The sequence below is a fragment of the Nycticebus coucang genome, chromosome 16 (assembly GCF_027406575.1).
Source record: "Nycticebus coucang isolate mNycCou1 chromosome 16, mNycCou1.pri, whole genome shotgun sequence".
Taxonomy (NCBI): domain Eukaryota; kingdom Metazoa; phylum Chordata; class Mammalia; order Primates; family Lorisidae; genus Nycticebus; species Nycticebus coucang.
Window position 1 is genome coordinate 2,362,703 of NC_069795.1, and position 27,844 is coordinate 2,390,546.

Genomic DNA, 27,844 nt, shown 5'->3' on the forward strand with positions numbered 1-27,844 from the left:
TTTTTATTTTATTTTTTTTGTAGAGACAGAGTCTCACTTTATGGCCCTTGGTAGAGTGCCGCGGCATCACACAGCTCACAGCAACCTCCAACTCCTGGGCTTACGCGATTCTCTTGACTCAGCCTCCCGAGTAGCTGGGACTACAGGCGCCCGCTACAACGCCCGGCTATTTTTTTGTTGCAGTTTGGCCGGGGCCGGGTTTGAACCTGCCACCCTCGGCATATGGGGCCGGCGCCCAACCAACTGAACCACAGGCGCCACCCCCCCCTTTTTTTATTTTTTATTTTTCTTTTGCAGTTTCTGGCTGGGGCTGAGTTTGAACCCGCCACCTCTGGCATAGGGGGCCGGCGCCTTACTCCTTTGAGCCATGGGCGCCATCCTTGACATGACACTCCCTGACATAACATCACAGCCCCTGACGTTAACACCCACTGGACCTGACGCGACCCTGGATGCCAGTCAGTGTGAAGTCTTCCCAGGTAACCCTTCCCCTTGGCCATGTCCTGCCGCCTGTTCCTGCCACTGAGGGTCGGCCTGGGCGAGAGGGCCAGTGACACCCACCATTCAGAATATGGCCCCAGTCACTGCCAGCAGGGCCGGCTATTGGGTGGCAAATGGACTGCCTGGGAGATGTGTCCTCCCACAACTCAGTCACTGCTGGAGATGCTGTCAGTGCCTGGCCAGACTCTGAAATGGCAGATGCGCAGGTGCCCGGGGCTGGGAAGGACCTAGCTCTGCTATAGCTCTAGGCACATGCTCCTCTGGTCACCCAGAGACACCCTGCCCAGCTGTCTGTTACCCACCGTGCACTGTGACAATTAAGGGGCTGATGAGGGCAACCCTGGACACCCAGGGTTGGTAGTGACAGCTTAAGATTCCTCTTCTGGTCTGTTACACATAGGACGCTGCATAGGGATAAGACACCTGGAGCCTCAGTTCTGCAGAACTCCAAGCAAGAAGGTACCATGCTTGAGCAGAGTGCTCACAGGTTACAGGGCCTGAATATCACACAACAGGGCTGCCGGCATACCATTCCACTGCCCCAGTAAGCAAGAGACAGTTGGTAAGGCGCAGGGCATGTGGGTCACCAGGCTGGCCCGACAGATGGCACTTGTGCATGATGTCAGTGAAGTATTGCACTGGGTCTCCCCTGTCCTGCCTATGGAGCTGCTGCCAAGGAGCCTTGGGGATCAGGCACCCTTCCCAAGGACATCACAGGGCGAAGGGGCCAGTCCTCTGTGTGGCCCCTGCTGAGCAGCCCCACCAGAAGTGAGACAGTGGAGCAAGTGTTCCCTGCGCCCCACCCTGACAACACAAGGGTTATGATGGTAGAGACCCAGCTGGACCCCAGGACCACCCTGCCCTGCTCACCCAGCTCCCAGTAGGAAGCACTGGTGGGAGGAGGAAGGTCCTGATGACATCAGGACACACAGTGGTTTTGATTCAGAATTTAGATTTCACCTAACATTTTAGAAAACCCTGTCTTTCTCATCCCTAAATTCTTCGTCAAAACTTTTTATTAAAAATATAAATAACTCTCATCACAAAGTTTATGTAAACCCATTTACCACTCCGAGAGCTGTTTTCAACAGCAGATTCTTCATCATTCATTACTATTTATATTACCCAGGGCTCCTGGGTCCCCATGTGCCAGTCCCGGGTATCAGCTGTTAACCATCAAATAGCTTCCTGACAGGCCACTTGTTTAACTCTTACAGAAAAAGCAAGTCACAGGTGGCAGTATTTCCACTGTTCCCAGGATCCCTTCCTGTTTCCTGGCCCAGGGGGCACAATGGTTACATCTCTTCAGTGGGTCTTAACCCAAATACGCAGATGATGCAACGCAGCTCTGTCCCGGCATCGCTTCATCTTGGTCCCTGCCCCCTGCTCCAAGCAAATACAGACTGTCATCCTCAGAGGCTTCTGCTTCCTCCTCACTTGCCAGCGGTTCCAAGGAGCGTTTCATGCCTCGTTGTTTGGAAACTGCCAGAGCGTACTGAAGGTTATAGCGGTTCCAGTCACAGCTGTTAACGTGGGGATCGGGTCAGTACAAACAATAACTGTTTTCTAGTCCAAGAACCCCAGCCCAACTTGCACGCAGCTGCCTTCTCTGTAACCCCAAGATTCCAGTGTGGACTGCACTCGCCCCTACTGCCCTGGCTACTCCTGGCCCTCCTGGCATGGGAGCGGCCCTGGCCTTCAAAGACCCAGTTGTGAACCCCCCCTTCCAGCCCAGAGGGCTTTGCAGCAAATTTCACTCATTTTTCAGGGACAGACCCCTGTAGAACTTCAAGGTTGTTCTGGAGGAGGGCATTCTCAGTTGGTAAGTTAATTCCCCATGTTAACAGAATAAAAGTCACACCATTTCATGTAGACAACAATAGTAGAGTTGAAAGGAGAAAGGACCAGAGGGAAGGAGGCAGCACACACCATGTGTGCAGATGATGGGCTGCTCGTGTAAGACACCTCCCCAGTGGTACAAAAGCCAGCTGTTTCCCTCCGAGGGGCAATACATTTACATAACTCCAAAAACCATCAATAACAAAGAGTAACTCTAACAGGAGTAGACAGTCCTCTACAGAGCTAAGCACAGCAGACCACAGGGCAGGACAACCCTCGCTGTAGCCCCAGCCTTCCTGCAGCCAGAACACTGGGGAAGGCAGGCAGGCATGAATGAGGAGGATGGCAGGCTTCATCCTCAGGCTTGTTATAAAGACAAGGGACTGGTGCAAGGACAGATGGGTGGACCATGAGGACAACAAGGCCCTGTCTCAGGCCTCAGCCAGTGGCTCCTAGACTGAGCAACACACCAAGCAGAGAAGAGGCCTGTCAGCAGTGAAGATGGGACACCTGACCAGTGATCAGAGACAGAGGAAGGGAAGACCTCCCTTGAAAGGCCACTGTAAGGCCTCTATAGTCCAGGCGCGCCTAAGACTATAAGGGAGGGAGATTTGCCCAGAAGAGCAAGTGCAGGACTGCAAAGCACTGGGTCGGTAGGTCCTGGGGATTCTTGCAGAGCACCTGTGGGCAGGCACTGTCCTAGACTTTTAGGTATAATCTGTTTTTGTTATCACCCCCATTTTCCTGCTGGCGAAACTGAGGCTGAGAGAGTCCAGGCTACCTGGCTACCCATGCAAGTGACGTGCAAATCTGGGAAAGATTGCCTTTCTGTCCTAAGGACATGACAAATCACACTGTGAGGTTGGAGGATTCTAGCCACATCTGGGACACATCCCACCTGAGCTCACTTAACCACTACAGTCCTCATTCCTCACCCTTAGCACCAGGCTACACCCAAAGCCAGTCAACCTCGAATCCGGCCTGGGGATGGCCAGGCAGGTCCCATTCACGGCAGGTGAGAGAACAAGCAGCTCCAACACTAGAACCCTTTGTCACAGGGAGCATGACACAGGAAGCATTCCCTGGGGAAACCCATAGAAGACAGTGCAACCCCTGCCTTGCCCACAACCAAGCCAGCAGCACATACAGTTTGGAGATGTCGTCCAAGTGCCGCTGGATGCTTTTCTGAAGGAACTGAATCACAGGCAGCAACTTCCCAGCTCTGAAAAGGAGATGCCCCTTAGTGTGCAGTGGTCACCAGAATGTGATTCCTGGCCTCATTTCACACTGGATTTGCATGTGAAGTTTCCCTTTCTATCTACCAAGACCAGCTGGTCAAGATTCACAAGGGAACAGTATTGAAACTCCCTTACCTGGACTTCAGCTTCTGTCCATGCAACATGAGCAATTTCTGAGTCCATATCAAGTAGAACTCAAGGTGGCGAGACACTTCAAAGGAAGAAGCTAAAAATTCAAGCACCTTCTCTACATACAATTCAGGAAGAGAGGAGCTGACAACTTCAACTGTTAAAAAAAAAGAATGCTTATTTTACACAAAATGAAAATTAGGGGAAGAGCAGAAACACCTCCTGCGCTTCTGCATTTGCAAGGAACCCCGCAGGCACAGGGTCCCCCCAGTGCCTTGATGCTTACTCTCCTCCTTGGGCACCGACTCCAGCGCCTCCCGCATCAGCTTGCTCTCATTGAGCCGGAAGGCCATGAGGATGGCCCTGGTGAACTCCTGCTGGCGTAGGGCCTCGCGCACCCGCCCTGGGGTAATGCTGGTGTCCAGCTCAAAGGGGTCAAAGAGTATCTGGGTGTCCAGGGAGTAGATGAGGAGTCCCTCTGTGGTGGTGGCAGCCCAGCAGCGTCCTGGGGAACAGTAAAGTAGTTTCCTAAAAACTGAAGTTAATCCCCCATCCCCACATTTTCTTTTTAAAAAAGGTATTGAATCCATTCCTGTGGTCCAAAATGCAAAAGTACAAAGGAAAGCTGGGACACCGTCCTTTTACCCCAACCAGCACCCTCTGGAAGAGACCAAGTGGGTGACCGTGCAGGTACAAACAGGCACAGGAGCAAACAAAAAATTTGAGCATTCTCTCTGCCCCTTTCATCAGGAGCAGCCAACTTTTCTTTAAAGAGCAGACACTCTGGGGCTCCTACTATGCCAGGGATGAGCTATGCCAACAAACAGATGCTGCAGTGTCCAAGCAAACTTCAGGGACGAGGACGAGGGGGGTTGGCAGAATCTAGTCCTTGGGCCACGGTGTGCAGACCTACGGTTCACAGGCAGCAGCACACACGAGCTCTTCCGCACCTTGCTCCTTCCATTCCACCTACACTGCTCAAAGTGTCTACCAGAAAACCCACTGCCCTGCTCCTGTGTGGGACCCACGTGCACCTGATAGGCCCCAAGTGATGGTGGAGCCACAAGGAGGCCCCCACAGACAGGCTGGCCCAGCATCGCATGAAGGGTGCTCAGCGCGGGGCCGGCCTTGTGTCAGAGGTCAGTGCTGTCACAGCCATTGTTTTCAGGAACAAGGGCAACCAGGTGGCTAGCAGGGTTCACAGTGTCACCTTCTTGCCCACACAGGACAGCATAGCCCAGAGCCTGCTGGCAGCTCCATGACCAGCCTCTTTCCTGGGAACAGAGGCCCACTGTCCATCAAGGCCAATGACTCCAACTCAGTGCTCACCAGTGGGGGAGAAGCGGAGGGAAGTCACCCTGATTTCTGGTTTAAAGTGACGAGAACTCATGTCACCTGGGAAAAAAGAATGAATCCATTACCAGCAGTCACTGGGCAGCACATCCAGGCTGCCTACCTGACAGGGAAGGCCACTCTGCAAGTCCTCCTTGCTGGGGCTGGATATAGGGCCTCGTTAGATGCGGCAGCCTCTTGGCTGGGTGCAGAGGCTCACTCCTGTAATCTCAGCACTCTCAGAGGCTGAGGTGGGAGGATCGCTTGACTTCAGGAGTTCAAGATCAGCCTAAGCAAGAGCAAGAGTCTCTACTAAAAATAGGAAAAACGAGCCGGGCATTGTAGCAGGTACCTGTAGTCCCAGCTACTTGGGAGCTGAGGCAAGCGGATCACTTGAGCCCAAGAGTTTAAGGTTGCTGTGAGCTAGGACATTACAGTACTCTAGCTCAAAGTACTTACTGACAAAGTAAGACTCTGTCTCCAAAAAAATAGAAAAGGGCCTGCACAGAGACCAATGGTTAGTGGGGCCTCAGGCTCTGACTTGGGTCACTGCACCAGCAGACAAGCCCTTGGAGCGGAGGCTGGGAGGTGTCCTGCCGGGCCAGCACACAGCCAGGACTCCCCGCTGGTGGATGTCAGATCAGACTGTGTACCCAGTACCTGGATGGTCCCTAAGTCTTCCACAACACGAGCTTTCTACCCTTTTTCCCCAAGGCACATGTGCCCCTCAATCTCAAACAGCAGGTTTCATCCCAGAATGTTCTTTGTACCCATGTGACACAGGAAGGGCCCAGCCAAGACAGGAAGGCCACCAGTAGCAACTCACGGGGAAGACTCTACTGCCAAAGGGTCCGGTGGCATTGGCACCGACCCACTGGGTGTTCTCCAGACACCCCCACACGTGCAGCAAATGTGACAACTACTGATTTCACAAGCTGCAGCCCCCCAGGACCAAGACCACTGTCATACAGGAAGAGTGGGTGCAGGCCAATGCAGAAGGGGTCTCACCCTTCCTGACGCCTGGCAATGGTATCATGACTCCATCCTCCTGCCCAGCATCTTCATCAATCAGTGCCAGGTTGCCAAACTCTGTCATTTTTCTTCGGTTCAAAAATTCCTACGATAGCAAAAGTCATGGACACTGAGCCTCTGACAGGTGGCCCTGCAGCCTCTCCTTCCTATCCCTCCCTCACTCTTGCACCACCAACACTGGACCAATCCCCAACCCTGTCTGGAATGAGCATGGGACACAGAAACCCTGAGAACACAGGGGCAGACCCTGCAGAACCCACAGAAACACCCTCCAGACCTGCTGCAGACAGGGCTGGTGCAGAGGCCATGGGAGCAGAGGTGCAGGCCTGCACACAGGCACAGCTGCCACCATCGTGGGGATAGGATGCTTGCTCCCACCAGGGAAGCCTGCTGGGGACTTGGGGTGGCTGCTTCCTCAGGAAAATGTCAAAGACACTTCCCCTAGAAAGATCCAGGACCAGGGAGACCTTCTGGGCATGCTTAGGACCCTTTGCCCATGACGGGGCCTGAGCAGGTGGACCAAGGCAGCCACACACTTGCTCAGAGCCTTCCCCAGCTCCTGCGCCATCACCCTGAGGTTCCATGGGAGCCAGAGTGTGAGGCAGGGCCTGGGGTAGCAGTTGCATAGTGAGGAGGGCAGATAACCAGCAACACCCACCAGGGTCACCTGCATCCTCTTAGCTTCCTGGCTTGTGCTAGACACTTCCAGGCTCAGGCTCAGAGCAACCTGCCTAGGCAAGACCATCCTCCTGAAAGGCGAGGAAGGTGTCAGTCTCCATGGCCCGAGCTATGCAGGGACAGCTGAGGCAGCCCAGGCCACCTGCTCACCCAGAGAAATAGCCTCACGCACTTGCACAACAAACTCACCGTGCCGCCAGGGCCCTATGAGGCCCGAACACCATGCTGAGGAGCCCAACTTGCACCTGAAGTAACACCCAGTTGGCCCAATACCAGCAGCTCACCTCCATGGCATCCAGAGAGAGGTTGCAAGAGATCTCAAACTTCTTCATGAGAATCTGCTCCCTGACATGGTAGATGCACACAAACTTGGACATGCCTCCTGCCAGGATGCTCTGGCCGTCCGCAGAGTAGCACAGGGTGGTGAAGGCCCTGAGGGGGAGAGGAGACGCCAACTCAGAGTACCTGCTAGGGCACTTTCAGTGTATGGGATTTTGAAAAACAACTTGAGGGGCAGCGCCTGTGGCTCAGTGAGTAGGGCACTAGCCCCATATACCGAGGGTGGCAGGTTCAAACCCGACCCCGGCCGAACTGCAATAACAACACCAACACCAACACCAACACCACCACCACCACCACCACCACCACCACCGGGCGGTTGCATAGTGAGGAGAGCATAGTTGTGGCGGGCGCCTGTATTCCCAGTTACTTGGGAGGCTGAGGCAAGAGAATCGCCTAAGCCCAAGAGCTGGAGGTTGGTGTGAGCTGTGATGCCATAACACTCTACCGAGGGCGACAAAGTGAGACTCTGTCTCTTAAAAAAAAAAAAAAAAAAAAAAAGGGAAGAAAAACAACTTGACAAAACAGGAAAGGTCTCACAAATATTCTAGAAGGCAAATACCCCCTTTCACCTTTCTCCAAGGCTCACTCACTGCCTAAACTCACACGGAAGACTTAAAACCCAGCAGTGTGTATAGTAGTGAGGAAAAAACAAAGTTTCCACCAGTGGGCACTGTGCTGCTCTCAACAGCAGAAGCCTGCAGGTGCTTCTGTTCCCAAAAGCACCATCCAGCTGTTGATATCCCTACAAACCCAGCCAGTCTGCCCAGCACTATGCAGCCCCCTCAGGAGGCTGCACAAACCAAAACCACAAACCAGGCCCCCATCACCTGCTCCTCAGGCCAGGGCCTTGGGGACGGCCCATGTTCTTAGAAAGGATACCAAAGAATAAGCGACAAAAGAAAAAATGGACAAACTGGTCTTCAAGATAGCAACTCATAGCTACCAGAATGAACCTGATTAGAAACTGACGCTACAGGTGCTGGAGCATGTGGATAAAGCGGAGCCTCACGCACCGCTTATGGCACATGAGTGGCGCAGCCGCCGCTGCAAACGACCTGGCGGTTCCTCAGAGTTAAACACGAAACCGCCCAGACCCAGCCTTGGGCGATCTATACCCACTGGACACCTGGGAACAGATGTTTGTAACACCACCGAGGGTGAGTTCCATGTCTCCCCATGGAGAAAGACCCTCCTCTGCTCAACAGGCTCCCCAGGTCAGGCCCAGACTCAAGGCCACATCCACCCCAAGCAACACCCCCAGGTGCAGCCCCTCCTCCCAAACAGGGCCACTGCCCAGGACGCGCCTTGCAGTTCAGCCAGGGCTCAGAACAGTCCCACAACTCCCTGCAGTGAGGAGACATCTTTTGCTTTTGCTGTACAACATGGTATTTGCTGGCCATGGGAGGGGACAGGCCACTTAGGAGGTGGCTGGTGTGACTGAGGAGCTGAGATTTGATGTGTAAGGTCACAGGTTCTAGGGGCTGCTTTCAGCTATAACCCCAGGCTAATCATGTTGCTGCTGTGACCGAGGGTTGGAATCAGATTCAACCTTTCAGCTGGACAAGGAGTTTATGGTCAACAAAGCCAAATGGCCTCCCATGATGGGAGATCAAGACTATCTGTCTTCACCCACAAGGATTCAGCAGTCTCAGGAACAAAGGACAAGGCCACAGAAGAGGAGCCTGAAAGTATCTGGCCACCCAGTGGGGTTTCAGATCTGGGAAGGGCCCAGAGCAGCCAAGCCCTGCAGGCTGACAGAAAGGGGCCCTGAGTGTCCATCCCCTGCCAGCCCCAGGGCTGACACTCACTTTCCCTTGGCCAAGTGTTTGGCCGTGACCTTGTCCAGCTCCTTCCTGCCTGTCTTGAGGTCGTGCCTGCCCTCAATGGAGCCTGTCTGCACAGCGTTCTCGGGGTCCCAGAAGGTGATCTGCGAGTTCAGCGTGGCCACAGCCAGCTCTGCACCGTCAGGACGAAAAGTCACAGCCAGAGCTAAAGAGAAGCATAAAATCAGCTAGAAGACAATCCCAGGCTCCAGTAGCCCTCAGCCAGCAAGCCAGGCTACGCCCTTGCACCCTTAGGAAAGCAGACCCCCATCAGGTCTGGGTACACAATAAGCTCCTCTCAGGAGAAGTCTGAGCCAGGTGGGAGCAGCCCAGCACCAACAATAGCCACCTCCGTGGGTGAGGTTGTGCAGAGGGTACTGTGAGGCCCAGGTGGGCCTGTAGGACTGCCTTGAAGGCTCCACTGAGGGAGGTGAGCCCAGCACACAGGCTGGAGTGACAGGGGCACACCCTGGTGAAGGTTATGCTGAGAAAAGACACAGGGCAGACTACAGAGCCCCTGCAAAGACGTAGTATGCTGGTGCTGAAAGCCTGAACCAGCCCTGGTGGAGACAGCAGGAAGCAGGGAATGTCAAAGAACCAGCAGCTCCTAGGCAGATGGACGTCCTGCACAGCTGACAGCAGCCACAGCCAACATCTCCTGTGCTCCAGGAGAACTGTATCACAGGACAGCGCCACGGTTTGGTGATCCCAGGCCCAGGGGCAGTGGTGAGGGAATGCCAAAAGCCCAGCCTCAAGACAGGGGGTCTGGGCCAGCACACCATCTTGTCCTCCTCCTTGTGGCCCAAGAGTGGTAAATAAACTCAAAGGCACTTCACCAAACAGCGGGCAGCCAGCCAGAGCTGTCCTCTCCCTGCTGGGCCTATTCTCTGGCAGGGTGGGAGCCCCACTAAGACTCATGAGGGTCCTTTCCAGGGCTCCCAGCCTTGCAGAAGTGACACCAGGTTGACCCGCCACCAAGTCTGCTCTGGCTCCTGTGTACTGCCAGCCTGTGGGGCTGCCACACGCCAGTGGCTCTGGGCTGCATCCACAGTATCGCACCACAACTGAAAGAGGTGGAGGAGCAAGACAAGAAACCAGAGCCCTGCTCCTGGATTGTGGTTTCCATCTGCTGACCCCTGCAGCTCACCGTCTGAGGTCAGGGCCAGCGTCTCCTTGGTCCTCCAGCTGTCAAACATATCCCACAGGCGCACTGTCTTGTCCCAGGAGGCGCTGGCCAGGATGGACTTCATGGGGTTAAAACACAGACCACTGACAGGCCCCTCATGACCAGATAGAACCTACAGAGAAGCAGAAGTGGACGGCCTGAGACAGGGACACAGCCAGCGCAGCCCTCTGGGAAGGACGGCGCCTGGAAGGCCTGAGACAGGGACGCAGCCAGCGTAGCCCTCTGGGAAGGACGGCGCCTGGAAGGCCTGAGACAGGGACGCAGCCAGCGCAGCCCTCTGGGAAGGACGGCGCCTGGAAGGCCTGAGACAGGGACGCAGCCAGCGCAGCCCTCTGGGAAGGACGGCGCCTGGAAGGCCTGAGACAGGGACGCAGCCAGCGTAGCCCTCTGGGAAGGACGGCGCCTGGAAGGCCTGAGACAGGGACGCAGCCAGCGCAGCCCTCTGGGAAGGACGGCGCCTGGAAGGCCTGAGACAGGGACGCAGCCAGCGCAGCCCTCTGGGAAGGACGGCGCCTGGAAGGCCTGAGACAGGGACGCAGCCAGCGCAGCCCTCTGGGAAGGACGGCGCCTGGAAGGCCTGAGACAGGGACGCAGCCAGCACAGCCCTCTGGGAAGGACGGCGCCTGGAAGGCCTGAGACAGGGACGCAGCCAGCGCAGCCCTCTGGGAAGGACGGCGCCTGGAAGGCCTGAGACAGGGACGCAGCCAGTGCAGCCCTCTGGGAAGGACGGTGCCGCTGTCTTGGGAGGGGACTGAGGAGAGGCATCACAGAAGGGGCTCCCTGCTCCGCTCTCAAGAGAGGTGAGAAGGCCCCATCCCCTAGCCCAGTCCTGCCTGAGCACAGCCCCAAGGGATGTGTGGGCTCTTACATCAAGGAGCCTCCCTGTCTGCATGGACCACACGAAGATCTCGAAGGAGTCCTGGGCCCCAGCAGAGACGATCTCCCCACTGGAGTCCACAGCCACGCAGGAGAACTGTGTGGGGCGTGGAGATGTGAACGTGCGGAAGTTCCGGTACCTGCCAGGACAAAGCCAGGTCGGCATCCACGGCCAAGTCTCCCAGGGCTAGGCAGCCTGTTACCCCAACCCAGCTGCTGGAGGTCTGCTCTGGGAGGTTAAGAACGGAGACGTCACCTGTGAAGGTCGAAGGCTCGCACAGTCCCATCCATGGATGAAGTCACAACAACATAGCCGGTGGTTGTAAAGGTCACGCCAGTCACTCCACTCGAGTGCTCCGTGAAAGTGACAAAGCAGAAGCCACTGAAGGTGTTCCACACCTTGACCTGTGGCAGAAGCCTGTGAGGGGGTGGGCAGGCGAACCTGGCCCTATGCCCATGGCCACCCTGGCCTACTCAGCTGCACTCACAGACAACAAAGCCTCTTCCTGTCATCTCCAGATAGAAGACAGAGTGAGGGTGGGTGGGCAGCGCCAAGGGGCCTGAGGTCCACGTGGCCACTGGCCCCACAGACTCACTCTCAGCTACACAGGTACAAGGAAGCAAGAGACCAAATTGGAGATGGGGACAAATGGACACCCAAAGCCTCTGTTCAAACTCAGGATGTTTCTAAATGTCTTCTCAGAAGCCTGCACCAGACTGCGTGAGCCCCTGAGCTCTAGGCCAGCCCGTGCAGCCCAGCACGACTGCATGTTCTCAGCCCCTGTGGCCAACAGGCCAACAGGAAAGAAGCCTACCTTGCCGTCGTCCCCACCAGTCACGAGGTACTGGCCGTCGGGGGAATAGGCCAGTGACACCATGCTGTTGAAGTGGCCCTGCTGCTTGAGTACGTAGGACTCGCTCTGCCACTCCCACACCAGCAGCTGGCCCAGGCCTGTGGGCACATGGGGGCTGGAGCAGCCGCTCACAGCACTCCACCCGGCGGACAAGGGGCCCAGCCACCTTCCCATTTGTAACAGGACAGAGGAGAGAGCCACAGGGAGAGGCTGGGAGGAGGAGGAAAAAGGCCTGGGCGCAGAGGGCAGGTATGCTGGCTGTGGGGGGCTCTCTGCCAGCCTGTCCTGGGCCATGCCCAAGCCAACTGTGGGACAACCCACCACAGCCGAGGCAGGTGCTGTGACCTAACCCTTCTGAGGGAGGGTCCAAGGGCCAAGAGGCTGCCCAGGCAGGTAGCTGCAGTACAGGCCCAGGTCTGAGGACAAATGTGCAGAGACCGAGGCTGAGTGCTCACTCAGAGAACTGACAGAGACTCACGTAACAAGACTCAAGGCTCACAGCAGCAACTGTCCTGTAAGCCACCAGCAAGCCTGCCCGGGTCTGCCTGGACTAGGCCCTGAGAAGGTGACACTCTGGGGGCACCAGCTGGGCTCTGGCTGTCTAGGCTAGCAAGCATTGTCTCGGGCTTGGCACCAGTGGGGCTTCAGGGTCTGTTCTGGCAGCAGCCCAGGTCACTGCCCCCGAGGTGCGGCCTCAGGCAGGCTCTCTCAAGGAGTCCTACCCTGGGCACCATGACAAACCTGAGCAGCCAAAGGCGATCCAGTCCCCAGAGCTGTTGATGGTGACCGAGGAGATCCTCTGATCTGAGATGCTGTGTGACAAGGCCGGCCCATGAGCGAGAGCAGCCAGCCCCTTGGCCCATGCAAGACAGCCTGCAACACCCCTACCCCTTGGGTATCCCACTCATGTCCTGCACTTAAAAACTCGAAGCTTCAGGATTTCATGAAGCCAGTATTTTGATTCCCTCTGATTCCAAAGATAAAAGAATGTAAGATAAAAGAATAAACGAATCAAAAGGACATGATCCACCTGAGAACACAATTTGATGTGACCACCCAGAAGGGCAGCAGCACCGAATTTCGCTCTAATGCAGTCACACCACCCAGAACCAGTGTCGCGGCTCTCCTGCCTCTGGGCTGAGCAAGTGAGTAGAAACCACACCCCACAGCAGAGACTCACCTCAGGGAATGGATGAGGTTGAACTCAGGGAGCTCATGAAGATGGAAGATACCAGAAGCAAAACCAGTGACTAGGAGATGAGTCTTCTTGTGATAGGCTGCAGCTGTCAGGTTGTTAAAATCTCCTTCTTTATTAAAGAAGTATCTAAATTAACGGGAAGATGAAGAGCCATGGAAGGGAGCAGAGCCAGGCTCACCCCCTCTGCTCATCTCAGTCTAGACATTGGGCATAGTTTGCAGCTCCAGGCCACCAGACCAGGTACCCCGACCCCCCAGACAGCACCTGCCACTGGCCCCCTTGCTCCAGGCCCGCACACACTGGTCCTCAGTCTTGAGCTGAGGACCACAAGCATACCTCAGAGGGTCTCCACCCCACCCACTGACCCTAAGCCAGAGGCTGTCCGGGTATCTGGAGGGAGCAAGGCCTGCAGGGACAGGATGGGTCAGTACCATCAGGAGAGCCCAGGGCCCTGCCAGATCCCATGACTCCCTACATCCTCTAGTGGACCCTGGGTCCCCATCAGCAGATGGCAGTGACCCTGACAGCACCTCCACCTTTAAACCTGCCTGAGTGTCCCCCCCCAGCCTCCTTCTGAGCAAAGTTCTGCCCTGGTCCTTCCTTCCTTCTCATGTCCCAGTACCTCTTGAACAAGTAACAGATGACCACTCTCCACTAACGAAGGCGGAGAGCACTCCCTCTTCCTAGAACCTGTCCAGCTGCCCTCTCAGGCAGCCCCTTTGGTTTCTGTTCAAGGCCTGACTCTGACCAGAACACTGCAGCTGGCCTCTCAGAACGCTGCAGGTGGGCACCGGGCCTCTCAGAATGCTGCAGCTGGGCACCCGGCCTCTCAGAACACTGCAGCTGGGCACCCGGCCTCTCAGAACGCTGCAGGTGGGCACCAGGCCTCTCAGAACGCTACAGGTGGGCACCGGACCTCTCAGAACGCTGCAGGTGGGCACCCGGCTTCTCAGAACGCTGCAGGTGGCACCCGGCTTCTCAGAACGCTGCAGGTGGGCACTGGGCCTCTCAGGTGAAGCATTCTCTTCCCACTAGGACCCAACGAACCTTCCCTGCTCCTTGAACTCTGAGCTGACCACCCTCACACCTGCCTCCCGTTATGTCTGCTGGCCCTGGCATACCCCAAATCTAGCCCACTCTGGCTGCCTGGGCTCTTCCTTCTGTCCAGCCCTTCTCCAAGGCTTGGGTCTCCTCCAGAAGCAGGATTCCTAGAGCCCACCCCTCTCCGCCCACACATACCCGTGCCCTTTCCCTCCACTCTCCCTGAATGTCCCTCTGTGTCTCGCCCCGCTCCCTACACTGTCACTGCAGTAGTGCCCACTGTATGTCCCCCACGAGGCCAAGGACTCTCACGCATACCAAACACCACAGGAGCTGGTGGAGAATAAGGCGCTACACCATTCCTGTCACCAAGTACCCAAATGCCTCCCTGGCCCCTGCGCTGCTGGGCAGACAGACCCACAGCGGGTCTCTGGGTTACTGGCTAGTGCAATACCCACGCACCAAGGGTTTTCAAACCTAGACCCAGAGATATGGACCTGTTCCCTGAACTCTTGGTTCCCAATCCTGGAGACCCCACAATTGGACCCCTCTTCTCTGAGGGCAGGAGACCCTCACGGAGCAGCACACCAAGCCACCTCCCCCACCCCAACCACCGTCACTGCCTTCCCGGAGGAGGACCTACTTGGCCAGCCGCGAGTACTTCACTTTTCCTTTCTTTTCCTCCTCGGCTGGAGTGGCTTTCCCCTGGACACTGGTCTCTCTGTCCCTGTCCTCCTCTTCCTCCTCCTCCTCCCGCTGCAGCAGGTCAGCCTTCCAGCCTGAGGGAGCTTTCAGCTTTAGGTCCTCGGGGGCTGTGTCACACTGCCACACACATAGGACTCCATCCTGGCTGAGTGAATACAGCTGCAAAGGGAAACACACAGGTCAGCCTGGCCCCCGCCAGCCACAGTCTGCCACCCCCTAGAGCCCTCTGCTGCTGATCTACCAGGCACCTGTTATCCTAAAAGTCCCTCTGGACTGGGGAGAAGCAATTCTAATGGGCCGCAAAAGATACCCTGAGTCCCAGCCTCCCCACTCCCAGCAACCTGGGAGTGGCCTCTAGGACGCACAGGGAAGAAGGAACCTACAGTCTCACCCCTAGGCCTCGGAGGACTCCCCTGACTCCTCACGTGTGAGGGCCAGTGGGCTAGAGATTGGGGCATAAGGACGTACGTCCAGGCTGTTGAATTCAAAGAAGCAGGCTACAATGGCATCCTTATGCCCTCCCAGCGCATAGTAGATGAGGTTGTCCCAGCGCTCAGCTCCAAACACCCAGGTGGACATGTCCTTGCTCCCGACCACAAAGCACCTGAAAAGACAGCACCTGCTCAGGGCTCGTCCATAGCGACACAGCCAGAGTCTGCTCTCCAGGGCAAGGCACATTACCCCTGGTTAGGCCTACAGGTGAGTGTTGGGAGGCTGCCAAGCAAAGAGATGACGTCCCAGTGACCCACTGGCCCTAGCCTGCCTCCCTATGGTGAGACGTCAGCCATATTACCCATCATGCCTTTTTCAGCCTCCCAGATGCAGCTTGAGACCTCAGCCACAGCACATTCTATTTATGGTGCTGAGTCAAACAGATGGGACTCAGGCTAGCGAAGAGGCAGGCTGTATGGGACACATGGTGTGTCTGCTCAGACTTGCCCTCGGGATGTTGATAAACTACACACAATGTGGGCCAGACCCAGGCCCAGTAGTGGTCAGGAGGCGTGTGAGCAAGGCTGGTCCCAGGAGCCGCTGTGGCAATGCCAGCCCAACTCCCTGCGTGTAGTGTGCACAGCAGGCTGGAGAATGGCTGACAGAAAACCAGCAACACTGCAAGTGCCTTAGGGCTGAGGCCCCAAAGCCGTGGGCCTGTTAGGAACTGAGCCACAGAGCTCCAAGACCCTCCTCCCAAGAATAATTGTCTTCCACCAAACTTAGTAACCCAGACATACAACAAGAGGTGAGCAGCTGGTGAATAAGCAAAGCTTCAGCTTCATCTGTGTCTACAGCCGCTTCCCAGCACTCACGCATCACTGCCTGAATTAGACCTCTCCCACATCTATGCAAATTGTCTCCCATGAAACCAATCTTGGGAGCCCAAAAGTTGGGGACCACTACCTTAGGGGACAGGGCTGGCTATGGGATAGTGCTCTTGTGGGGGACACAATTCTCCACAGGCTCACGTCTCTCCTGACCGACCACACCAGCCTCACTGGTGATGATTCTCATCTCCCATCCAGGTCCAGGCTTTGTTCTCTGGTTTCCAGTAACAAACATCAGTGCAGTGTAGAGCTACCCCAGAACCAGCCAACCAGGCCCAAAATGGCCACATACAAACGAGGCTGAGACATTTCTAAAGGAAACTTCAGGACCCAAAGCAGGTACCCATTATTTTCTCGGGACTGACAGGTGAAAGGCAGCCCTCAGACTGGGCCCACTGTGCCAAGCCCTACCTGGAGTCATCGGTCCAGTCAATGCATGTGGTCTCATCATACGGCCCAAAGTACGTTTTATCCAGAACAAACGCGTTGAATTCTCGCTTCTTCCCAGGGGCATGGTACATCTGAGCAATGTTGCCCTTTGTAACAACAAATTTCCTACCAAAGAAAGCAGACCAGAGTTGATATCAAGACCAGCAACAGCCCTAGGAGCACCGCAGAGCCTGCAGATGCCAGCTCAGCCTGGGGCCACCTGGGCTGCCACGATCCCCACCTCTGCTGCAGGACAGGGGCTGAGGAACAGAGAAAGAGAGATAAGATGGGAGAAACAGATGCCAAGCGTACCCAGGCCACACTGGGCCTTCTGCCTGGAAAGGAGGCCGCCAGTATCAGAGAGGTCAGCCCCTGCTCCCGACGTAACTGCCCTGAGTCCCACTGGGAGAAGCTGGAAGTCAGCCTCAAGGCAGCTGCTCACCAGGCCTCTTCCTGCCCAGCCAAACCCCACATACCTGCCATCGGGGGAGAAGGAGACGCTGTGCACGGAGCCCTTGAAGTGGAAGTGGTGCAGAATGGACCTGCATGCCAGGCTGACGAGCACCGCGCTGCCGCCTGCAGGAGGCCAGAGGTGACAACCATGCAGCATACCCGCCTCACCAGCACTCTAGGCCACCAAGCCTCTAGGATGCCCACCAGAGGCCCGGCCTAGGTAATGCTAACCACACACAGTGCAGGGAGGACGTAACCTCACCCGGGCAGGCCTTATCCCCATATGGAAGCCAAAAGGGAATGAATGTCTTGGCACTATACTGCCACCCTGGGGCCCCCCAACCTGTCCTCTGCCCACTCCCTCAGCCCCCCCCGCCACCAGGGTAAGCACCTTCATCAACGATGATGGCGAGGTGGCCATCTGGAGATAGCCCCACACACTTGATGTTGTACCGAGTGGCCAAGGGCAGCGTGTCTGATTTGTTGCTAAGAAAAATAAAAAACCATAGCACACAGGCGGTCCCTGAGCCACAAGACAAAAGGACAGGGCTGGCCTGGGACCAGAAGCCTATCCTTCCCACACAGTACCCTCTAACCCCCCTGGACCCTGTGAGCCAGGGCTCATCTCTCAATGCTTACTCCCCAGAAGAAAAGGAAATCATCCCTGAGAGAAATCTGGCAAAACATATCAAAAGCCTTAAAATTAGGCTTTGTATTCATAAATTTTGCTTCCAAGACTTGATCCTAAGAATAATGTGAAAAAAACAGAGACAACATCCAACAATATAGACTATTTTCAAACAAGGACGGTTTTACCATGTAAAACTGTTTCTGAACAAATAGAGGCTGGACAAGGTGCTCATGCCTGTAATCTTAGCACTATGGGAGGCTGAGCCAGGAGGATCACTTAAGGTCAGGAGTTTGAGACCAGCCTAAGCAAAATAGACCCCTGTATCTACAAAAAATGAAAAAAATAAGCCAGGCATGGTGGCAAGTGCCTGAAGTCTCAGCTACTGGAGAGGTTGAGGCAGGAGAATCTCTTGAGCCCAGAAGTTTGGGGCTGCAGTGAGCTGTGATGACACCACAGCACTCTACCGAAGAAAAAAAAAAACCTTCAAGACCCAAATGCTGCTGGCTTCAGACTTTTATTCTGCAGCTTCCTCACCTCTGTGAGCCTTCGTAGAATTAAAGAGAGTCAGGGCCTTCCTCTGAATTGGCCTTTAGAACACTGTGGCTGGGTCAATCTTCTGTCCAGACCAGTAAAACTTTACCCACCAGTAATTAAGTTTATTTCACTTCCTTATCATTCATGTTTCACTGGAGCAGTTATAATTTCCTTTGCTGTCATAATTTGGCTGAATGTTCAGTGCAGGAAACCCAGCTTTCAGTCCACCTCAGCTTCCAAAGTGCCTTCCTCACTAAGCGTGATCATTTCTAGCTTTGGATTTAAAGTGAGATACCCATGACTCGTCCTTTCACTTGAACACCTAAAGCTCATTATAGGGTTATTAATTGGACTAATTTAAATATTGGGAGCCTTATGAGAGGGAGAGGGAGAGAGAGATGAAGGAATAGCCAGTTTGTAGAAACAGAACACACGAGATTAAGTTTCCATCTTATGTGAGTGTGGTTTGTGGTGCCTCAGAATAATTATAATGGTAACGCCAAAGCTTCCTGATCAAAAATTATCATAACTGATAGTGTTTAAAAAAAAAAAAGTCTGTAGCAGGGTAATGTGGTAGGAGCCAATAATCCCAGTTACTCAGGAGGCTGAGGCAAGAGGACTGCTTGAGTCCAGGAATTTGGGGTTGCTGTGAGCTGTGATACGAGGGCACTCTACCAGAGCACAGAGTGAGAGAGACTCTGTCTCCATTAAAAAAAAAAAAAAAAAGAAGCCTCTCTGCTCCAGCGGTTCAAGATGCCGAAAGGGAAGAAGGCCAAGGGGAAGAAGGTGGCCCCGGCCCCCGCCGTGGTGAAGAAGCAGGAGGCCAAGAAGGTAGTGAATCCTCTGTTCGAGAAAAGGCCAAAGAACTTCGGCATTGGACAGGACATCCAGCCCAAGAGGGACCTCACCCCGTTTGTCAAATGGCCCCGCTACATCCGGTCGCAGCGGCAAAGACCCATCCTCTACAAGCGGCTGAAAGTGCCTCCCGCCATTAATCAGTTCACCCAGGCCTTGGACTGCCAAACAGCTACTCAGCTGCTTAAGCTGGCCCACAAGTACAGACCAGAGACAAAGCAAGAAAAGAAGCAGCGACTGTTGGCCCGGGCTGAGAAGAAAGCTGCGGGCAAAAGAGATGTCCCCACTAAGAGACCACCTGTCCTTAGAGCAGGGGTTAACACTGTCACCACGTTGGTGGAGAACAAGAAGGCTCAGCTGGTGGTGACTGCACATGATGTGGATCCCATTGAGTTGGTTGTCTTCCTGCCTGCCCTATGTCGGAAGATGGGGGTCCCTCACTGCATTATCAAGGGGAAGGCCAGGCTGGGGCGTCTGGTCCATAGGAAGACCTGCACCACTGTGGCCTTCACACAGGTTAACTCGGAAGACAAAGGAGCTCTAGCTAAGCTGGTGGAAGCCATCAGGACCAATTACAATGACAGATACGATGAGATCCGCCGTCACTGGGGAGGCAATGTCCTGGGTCTGAAGTCAGTGGCTCGCACTGCCAAGCTGGAAAAGGCAAAGGCTAAAGAACTTGCCACTAAACTGGGCTAAACGTACACTGTTGAGTTTTCTGTACATAAAAATAATAAATATTCAAGCCAAAAAAAAAAAGAAGAAAAGTCTGACATATTACAAGAATTACCAAAATGGGACAGAGACAAAGTGAGCACATGCTGTTGGAAAGTAGCTAAGACTTGTTTGACACAAACCTTCAACACATAAAACATAGTACCTGTGAAACACAATAATACCTCTAAATGTCAAGAACTAGGTCCTAATTTCACTAGTACGGTAAAACTTCTGACGCTGACCCAAGGGACTATAACAAACTGGTCAATACACGGAGGTGGTCGCCATGAGAAACTTCCCCTGAGTATATACAGTGCATGTTCTGTCTATGAAAATTAGGCCAACTTAAGGAGGCGGTCAGTATAGGGAGGTGGCCAACTGCATTTTATTTTCCAAATTTTCTTTAGTGGACATGTGGTTGTTACTCTAAAGAGCTGTTAAATAGTCTTTAAACAAAGTGATAACAATGACCCCACAACAGCCAACCTCACAGGGAAGCTGCAGCTGCTGTCTTGCCTTTCAGACAGGGAAACTGAGGGCCAGGGCTGCTGGCCCGGGAGTGGGGTGGGAGGGGGGAAGAGCAAGGCCAGGCAGCCTGTGCAACACAGGCACCTCACCCGCCTGCAGGGTGGGTCTGCCCCTGGCCTTACCAACAAGTCTGGGAAGGAGTCCTCACCCTTGAGAAGACAAGAGAACTATGTGCTTTATTATAAAAAAGCGCTAACCCTGAGCAGTCAGAACTGATTTCCAGCTGCAAAACTAGAAGCTTTGTGCCTGCTGGTGCTACTGCTGAGGCTCCCAAGCCAGTGTCTAGGGCAGCTTCCGGCACACCTGGGCTCACCTCTCAGGGGCCTTCCCCGGTGGGGGAAGTGCCAACCCTGGGCCACAGCTTCCGCTCATTGTCCCATGTCCACACAGGAGAGATCAGTCCCTCTCTAAGAAAAAGCCAAATGCCACACAATTTTTACCTTTAAGGATAACAAAAATGAGCTAGATGCATGGGGTGTGGCCGAGGCCCTAGGATGAAGAACTGGGCACAAGCCGCCAGTTCCACACTGACTTGCAGTCCTCTCAGGGTGCCTTAATTACTAGGTGAGAAAGACCCTGTCAGCTTTCACATGGTACTTCAGAATATCCATGGTGATTACCACTATTACTGTCACTTTAGCATACTTACTTTTTTAGATCAAATACAGTGACTCTATTGCCCACAGGACTGATAACTGAATTTCCATCACATGTAAAATTCAAGTTTCCACGTCGATAAACTGTGCCCAGCAAGTTTGAAAACTGAAAAGAAAACAAAGCTGTCTTAAAACAGAGTCTCAAGGCCAGGCGTGGTGGCTTATGCCTGTAATCTCAGCACTCTGGGAGACCGAGGTGGGTGGACTGCCTGAGCTCAGGAGTTCGAGACCAGCTTGAGTCAGAGCAAGACCTCGTCTCCAAAACTAGCCTAGGCATTGTGGCAGGCCCCTATAGTCCCAACTACTCGGGAGGCTGAGGCAAGAGAATCACTTGAGCCCAAGAGTTTGAGGTTGCTGTGAGCTGTGATGCCACAGCATCCTACCAAGGGTGACAAAGTGAGACTCTCTAAAAAAAAAAAAAAAAAAAAAAAAAGCCAAAAAAAAAATAGTAATAAAAATTAAAAAACCCCAAAACCAACACACACACACACAGTCTCAACTCCCAAAAAAGGGTAAGTGAGGCATCTGGGCAAAAAGCACCCACTTGGGAGTCCCCATTCATCCCTGGGGCCCCTCCAGCCATCCTCTGGGACATTTCCTAGGCCAGAGAGGAAGAAATGTGCTCAATCCTCAGGGGACTCACAGAGCCCAGGGAGCCTCAAGCTCCCACAAGGTGGGTAAGAGGCACCTGTGAGCACTGGGGAAGCCTCCGGAGACAGGAAGCCTTTGTCAGGTGAAACTGGGGCAGGACCCACCCTCCTCAGGGAGGAGCTGAGAAGGGATTTAAGCAGAGGCCCAAAGGGACCTTAATCACTGCGAAGTGGATGAGGTACAAGCCTTGAGGGACTGGATTCGGTTTCTGGTTTGGTGTTGGGCCTATGACAAGAGGCTTCACCAGGATGAGGGATGCAGGACAGCAGCACTTTCTGGGGCCAGCACGGGGTTCAGCTCTGGCCAGGATAGGTCTAAGACCCAGTCGGACCCCACAGCGGAGCTGATGGTGCAGCCCCAGAGGCTGAGACCCCACACAGGGAAGAACTGCCTACAAGAGCGATGGGACATGCAAGTCTTGTGCAAAGTACCAGCCTTTCCAGGACAAGCCACTCTGTGCTTCTGAGATTCCCAGGTCCGCCCTACCACTTCCTCCACCTCGTTAGTCTCACTGGTCCCCTCCTCACGACACATCTGGGACCACAGTCCCAGCCAGTTCTCAAGCCCTCATCACTCCACAAAGGTCGCCTTGCCGGCCTCGGGAGCTAGGTGGTGACACCGAACATTCCCGCTGCTAAGCTGCTCTGAGCTCGAGGCTGAGGCCCGAGGTCTAGCTCCTTCCCCTGCTCTCCTCTCTACCCATCCTACCCAAGGCCAGGCCTGAGCCCCCGTCCTCATCCGTCCCGAAAACGCCGCTGACCCCTCCCAGCAGGCTGGACCACCTGAGGTTAGAGGCCCTGCTCTTGCCAGGTATCTCGGCCCTCGGAGGAACCCTCTGGGCCCTGACCCGGTCCCCGGAACCTCCCCCAGCCTAGCCCGCCGGTGCCCAACGCCGCGCACGCGCCCAAGTCCCACGGGAGAGGACCATGGCGACCGCCGCTCGCCCGGCTAGTCCGCTCCATCCGGCAAGTGGGTCTGCGGGCAGGGGCCTCGGACCGCTAAACCAGGGGCCCGCGCCGACCGCACCCCCACCCTCCCGCGCTCACCCGGTACGAGAATTTCATCGCAGCTGTTGCACGTGAGTAGCAGACATAAGCACCTCCGGAGCGAACTGCGCACCGGCGCCTGCAGCCCGCACTTCCGGGGCAGGCCCGACAACGGCACCCAAGGAGTACACTTCCGGAACGAGACTGCGCCGCCTGCACCCATAGCGCCCCCTACAGCCCCAACTTAGCGGCACCGCACTCACCGGGCCGCGAGGTGGTCTGAGCACAAGGGCCCACCCCATCCAATCACGCCCGAGGCGGAGCCTGAGCACGAAGGCCCGCCCACCTGATCGCGCCCCGAGGCAGAGCCTGAACACGAAGGCCCGCCCACCTGATCACGCCCCGAGGCGGAGCCTGAACACGAAGGCCCGCCCACCTGATCACGCCCCGAGGCGGAGCCTGAACACGAAGGCCCGCCCACCTGATCACGCCCCGAGGCGGAGCCTGAACGCGAAGGCCCGCCCACCTGATCACGCCCCGAGGCGGAGCCTGAACGCGAAGGCCCGCCCCAGACCAGCCCGAGGCGGCGCACGCGCGGAGTGGGGCGGCTGGCTGGGGTGGTCACGGGCTCGACTCGCCCCGCGCGGAGGAGGGTGGAGGGTGGAGGGTCCGGGCGTTCGGACGGTCTTTTCCTAGACAGCCCTGTTTTAAAAGCTCTTGAACACATCGAAAGAGGACCGAAACAAGCAGAGTCTGAAGGAAATCGAAAACCAGAGTTTCTGGGAGAACTGTGGGCCGGGCCACCAAAGCCCAGGGCCCGCTCCCTGCCCAGCAGTTGTCAAACCTTGTCACCGTGGAGCTGGCAAATAGAACGTCCCAAGACCTGCAAGCCCTGAAAACACAAATGCTTAGTTCTTGTGAGCTACTGGGTAAGGAATCATGAAAAAAATTCCCTCAGGGAATTACTTACACCCAGGTGTAAGTAATCCCTGCCTCAGGAGTGAGGATTATGGCATCTTTTAACGTTACACACTCAGTTTTCACACCGTGCCACAGCAAAAGAATCAAGTTCAAAACAGTAGTTTTTTCTTAAAATGTGTATTTTCAGCATTATAATGCTTACATTTACAGTCTTAATACAGTAGTTTTAGTTTAACAGTATATTACAGAATAATGTGCAAAGACTTTGATATTAAACATGAAAATGGAATACTTGCAGCATCAAAGTCACCAACTTGTCACCTTTTCCAGTTACAGAATCCCAACAAAACGTACGAGTGATGTTTGCCGGTCTCACAGCCTGACATGTAAGGTGAAGAAATTTCTCAGAGAAAGGGGCGCTGCCATGAAGAATAAAATTTAAAATCATGTAGGACTTACTTTAAAGATCACAGGTGAAAGTAAACGTAGATCAGCCCAGTTCTTTTATAAAAAGTGGTATGATTTTTCATTTTATGTACAAACATGGAGTGTTTAACTTGATACTAATTAATTTTGAGACAGAGTCTCTGTCGCCCTGGGTAGAGAGAGTGCCATGGTGTCACAGTTCACAGCAATCTCAAACTCTTGGGTTCAAGCAATCCTCTTGCCTCAGCCTCCCCAATAGCGGGGACTACAGGTCCCCACCTAAGGCCCAGCTAGTTTTTCTATTTTTAGTAGAGATGGGTCTCACTTTTGCTTAGGCTGGTCTCCTGAGCTCAGGTGATGCACCTGCCTCACCCTCCCAGAATGCTAGGATTACAGGCACTCAGTGAGCTGTATTGCCTGGCCTTAACTTCATCTTTAAACATTACTTTACAGGATATCTGTCCTCACCAAGACTTACTATAAATACAGAATCAGAGCTTCCCTAGGCTGTGCTGACAATGAAACTATAGGTACAAGTCATTTTGAAATTAAATACAATGTCCACATTTAAATCAGGAGAGTTATAATTTTTCCAATCATAGGGAACCCCATGAAATTCACAAAAATTATAACTCATTTTCTTTTCCATTGGCTAGTATTTAACATGTTCCACAGATGCTGTAAAGTAGTCGCATACTCTGCTCTTTAGGTACACACAGATTGCATATCTGGCTGCACAAGTATTTTAACAGCTGCCACTTCTTCATCAACAAAACCACCTTGCCTCAAACACATAAACCTTAGTTTGTTTAAAATGGTTAGTAAACAATAAAAATCCAATTACAGCCTTTTAGTCTTATGAATAGAAAGAAAACCAGTGACAAAATTTTGGAGGACATTTTATCTTTTAAAAAGGTAGAAGCACTCATGTAACTTAGTTTGCAAAAGATATTTTGGGGGGATAGGGAAAAAAGGTTTTGTGCCAAATTCTATTTCAATTTCCAGACAATAAGAAACAAACACAAACACTTTGGATTTCTCCCTTTTCTTCTTCTAAATATTAATATATGTATGTAATTAGAAAATTTCATCCTGGACACAGACTCCAGATCAGTGGCTTTCAACCTTCCTAATGCCTCCTAATGCTACAATTCTTTAATACAGTTCCTCATGTTGTGGTGACCCCCAACCATAAAATTATTTTCGTTGCTACTTCATAACTGTAATTTTGCTGCTGTTACGAATCGTAACGTAAATATCTGATATTCAGGATGTATTTTCATTGTTACAAAGGAGTCGTGAAACACTGGTTGAGAACTGCTGCTCCAGGTAAAAGAAAATCAAAGAGTAATAAACGGAATGTTTAACCACATCCCCCTTTAGAAGATGAGAGAGGTGTGATTACCCACTGAGGAAAGGTATGTCCTCTTGGCTGACAACATGGATTAGAGCAGGGGTTCTCAACCTGTGGGTTGTGACCCACAGAAACTGTATTAAAGGGCCATAGCATTAGGAAGGTTGAAAACCTCTGGATTAAAGGCTTTTCTGACAGCTCAAATCCCAACCATCTCCTCATTCACAGGATGTGGCAGATCTGTAGGGCAGTCATCAATTTTTATTTTAAAAAAAACAAAAACCTTATCTTAGAGAACCTGAACTATCATTAGATTCTGAAGTTCTAATTTACTAACTAGTTTGATCAAGTTTGTTAGATTTAAACCGCACATAAGGAAGATAATTTCTGAAAGTTAAACATCGAATCTTCTTTACATGTTTCTCCAATTTCTACAAATGAAAAAGACATGGGAGAAAGATCATACAACCTTTATTTACTGAGTGGGTAAAAGACAACATGAAGAATACTGGAAATGAGGGTTCCAGACCTGCACCCGCCCTGCAGCCCCCGGAGTGCAGCCCTCACAGGAACCAGCCACGGAGGCTCCTTTTCCTCTTTGTAGCTCACACCTCTGAGGTTACTCTCCGGGAGTCCCACCCTCTGGGGGACCTAACCATGTTCACTTACATTAATCTTGTCAAGTTCAATTCGAAGCGCACTTTCCCAGTGAATTAAGGGTACTCTATTTCATATGTACAAAAATACATTGCTTTGGAAGCTGGAAAAGGTTTAATACATACAACAGTTATTTACAAGCTGTGACTTTCACACCAGTAAAAACAAACTCACATTTATTTCTGACCTTGATTTTTGGTGCAACTTATACATAAACATATCAGTTAGTCTGTATTTTTAAAAATAATAAATCAACTATATGTACAATTAAATTTACAACCAAAAGCAAATCAATCCATTGGAACTATTATGACTGCAACTGAGTGGCCCAGCAGAAGTTATTCTAGGACAAGAGGCCTGCACTGCAACCAGACCGGAAAACACTGAGAGGACCCCCATCTTCCTTTTAAATCGAACATGTTAATTTCTAAGAATTAAGGTGCAAATAAAATATTGATTATATAGCTACATTTAACATGGAAAGACTTTAAAGATAAGAGAAAAACAACATATTAACCCCCACATATATAATGATAATTAAATTAAATATATAGTTTACTTCTGAGTGCATGAGATATTCAATCAACATTATGGGGTCCAGAAACATTTATCCCTAAAGAGTTCAATGCGAGCTGTTCCCCAGGCCCTAGTCTAAGTCTTTTCTAAGTACCTTTCCTTTGCTCCAGCGGATGGACCTCCAGGTCCGCCTCGCTCTGGCATCCCAAGGCACAGAAGGGGTCATGTTCCCTCTCCACCCCCCTCCCACGCCTACCCCTCCTAGGGGTTATTCTAGAAAAGCACAACTAGATGATAATGGGGTAAAGGATTGTGTTTTACCCCTTAGGAAACACACAAATACACCCTGGTCCAGAAACTGGGCAGCTGTGTGACCAGAGAGGCACACATGTCTCAGAGAGGACTGCAAGGCCTACTGAGTGTCCACCTGGAAGACAAGTGGCCTCCAGGAAGTGCCAGCAGGTGGCAGGCTGCTCAGAGGAGGGATGGTGGATGAGGACCTTTTATGAGCAATGAGTGAACAGAAGGAAGCAGGCTCTGAGCAGATAGCGCAGACACCAACATGGGGATGGGGTGAGAAAGTAAGTAATCTTACATCACAGACAACACGAGAGTAACGAGAACTCAGCAGAGCAGCTGTGCAATGACGTTCTCTGAGGCCTGGTAGCCAGGCAGGATCACTGGGAGTCTGGCTAGAGCCTGAAGAGAGGAGAATCCAGTCACCTTCCCTCAGAGCACAATCACAGCTGGGCAGCAGCATCTGCTCCCCAGGTGCTGTCATGTAACGTTGACTTCCAGGACATGGTCGTCTTGGCTGGGGATGACCAGGACTTGCATGCCAGTGCTCGAGTTGAAGACCTGGCCAGCCGGCAGCGCCTGCAGCCGGGGCATGGGCAGGCCTTTGTGCTCGCTGCTGGAGGCCGAGTGCGTGCTGCCCCTGCTCTTGACACTGCTGCTGTCCAGCTGTTCGTCCCCATGCTTGTCCACTGACAGGCTGTCATTTTCTATCCAGCTATCTACAAAATACACAGGATGTCAGAACCAAGCCACGACACCACCCTGGAGAAAGGCAAAGCCAGGCTAGGCCCACTTCAAAGTGCAGGAGATGCCACTGAGGCAGTTCCCTTTCCAGAGATCCCACGCACGGGGAGGATGGGCCCTAAGCCTTCCCATCCAACACTCAGCTTTGGTGTTGGTTTCTGCTTACACTAAAAACATGCAATTCTTTCTCAAGCCTGCTCTGACATTAGTTTGTCATCGCTTCACACAAAGCGAGTTCCTATTCAAATATGAATTTGTACTTTTTCTTTATTTTTTTTTGTAGAGATAGAGTCTCACTTTATCGCCCTCGGTAGAGTGCTGTGGCATCACACAGCTCACAGCAACCTCCAACTCCTGGGCTTGGTGATTCTCTTGCCTCAGCCCCCCGAGTAG

General features: G+C 53.2%; 3 protein-coding genes across 6 annotated transcripts in view; 1 reads left to right on the plus strand and 2 right to left on the minus strand.

Moving 5' to 3' along the window:
- Positions 1-277: 277 nt before the first annotated feature.
- PWP2 (PWP2 small subunit processome component) lies at positions 278-22,712 on the minus strand. 2 transcript variants are annotated; one of them, XM_053565692.1, is made up of 21 exons: positions 22,259-22,546; positions 20,893-21,005; positions 17,370-17,464; positions 17,002-17,101; positions 16,508-16,651; positions 15,243-15,378; positions 14,713-14,933; positions 13,011-13,154; positions 12,572-12,642; positions 11,792-11,928; positions 11,233-11,381; positions 10,969-11,116; positions 10,062-10,212; positions 8,900-9,080; positions 7,034-7,181; positions 6,048-6,156; positions 5,037-5,102; positions 3,994-4,212; positions 3,714-3,864; positions 3,488-3,562; positions 278-2,024 (listed from the first exon to the last, which is right to left on the minus strand). In XM_053565692.1, exons 1-21 carry the CDS (start codon positions 22,286-22,288, stop codon positions 1,817-1,819), a joined length of 2,796 nt encoding a protein of 931 aa, XP_053421667.1. In that variant the 5' UTR covers positions 22,289-22,546; the 3' UTR covers positions 278-1,816. The 2 variants fall into 2 exon arrangements, with proteins under 2 accessions (XP_053421667.1, XP_053421668.1); XM_053565693.1 differs by lacking the exon at positions 22,259-22,546 and adding an exon at positions 22,597-22,712 and having other exon boundaries at positions 279-2,024.
- Positions 18,648-19,738, plus strand: LOC128568025 (60S ribosomal protein L7a-like). Its single transcript, XM_053565694.1, has one exon. It carries the CDS (start codon positions 18,897-18,899, stop codon positions 19,695-19,697), a length of 801 nt encoding a protein of 266 aa, XP_053421669.1. The 5' UTR covers positions 18,648-18,896; the 3' UTR covers positions 19,698-19,738.
- Positions 22,713-23,624: 912 nt separating the features above from the next.
- Positions 23,625-27,844, minus strand: part of TRAPPC10 (trafficking protein particle complex subunit 10) — a 96,779-nt gene continuing 92,559 nt past the window's right edge. For all 3 annotated transcript variants that reach the window (XM_053565689.1, XM_053565691.1, XM_053565690.1), the window contains exon 23: positions 23,625-27,426. In XM_053565689.1, coding sequence (XP_053421664.1) covers positions 27,188-27,426 — 239 coding nt within the window. In that variant the 3' untranslated portion in view covers positions 23,625-27,187. The remainder of the gene's footprint in view (positions 27,427-27,844) is intronic.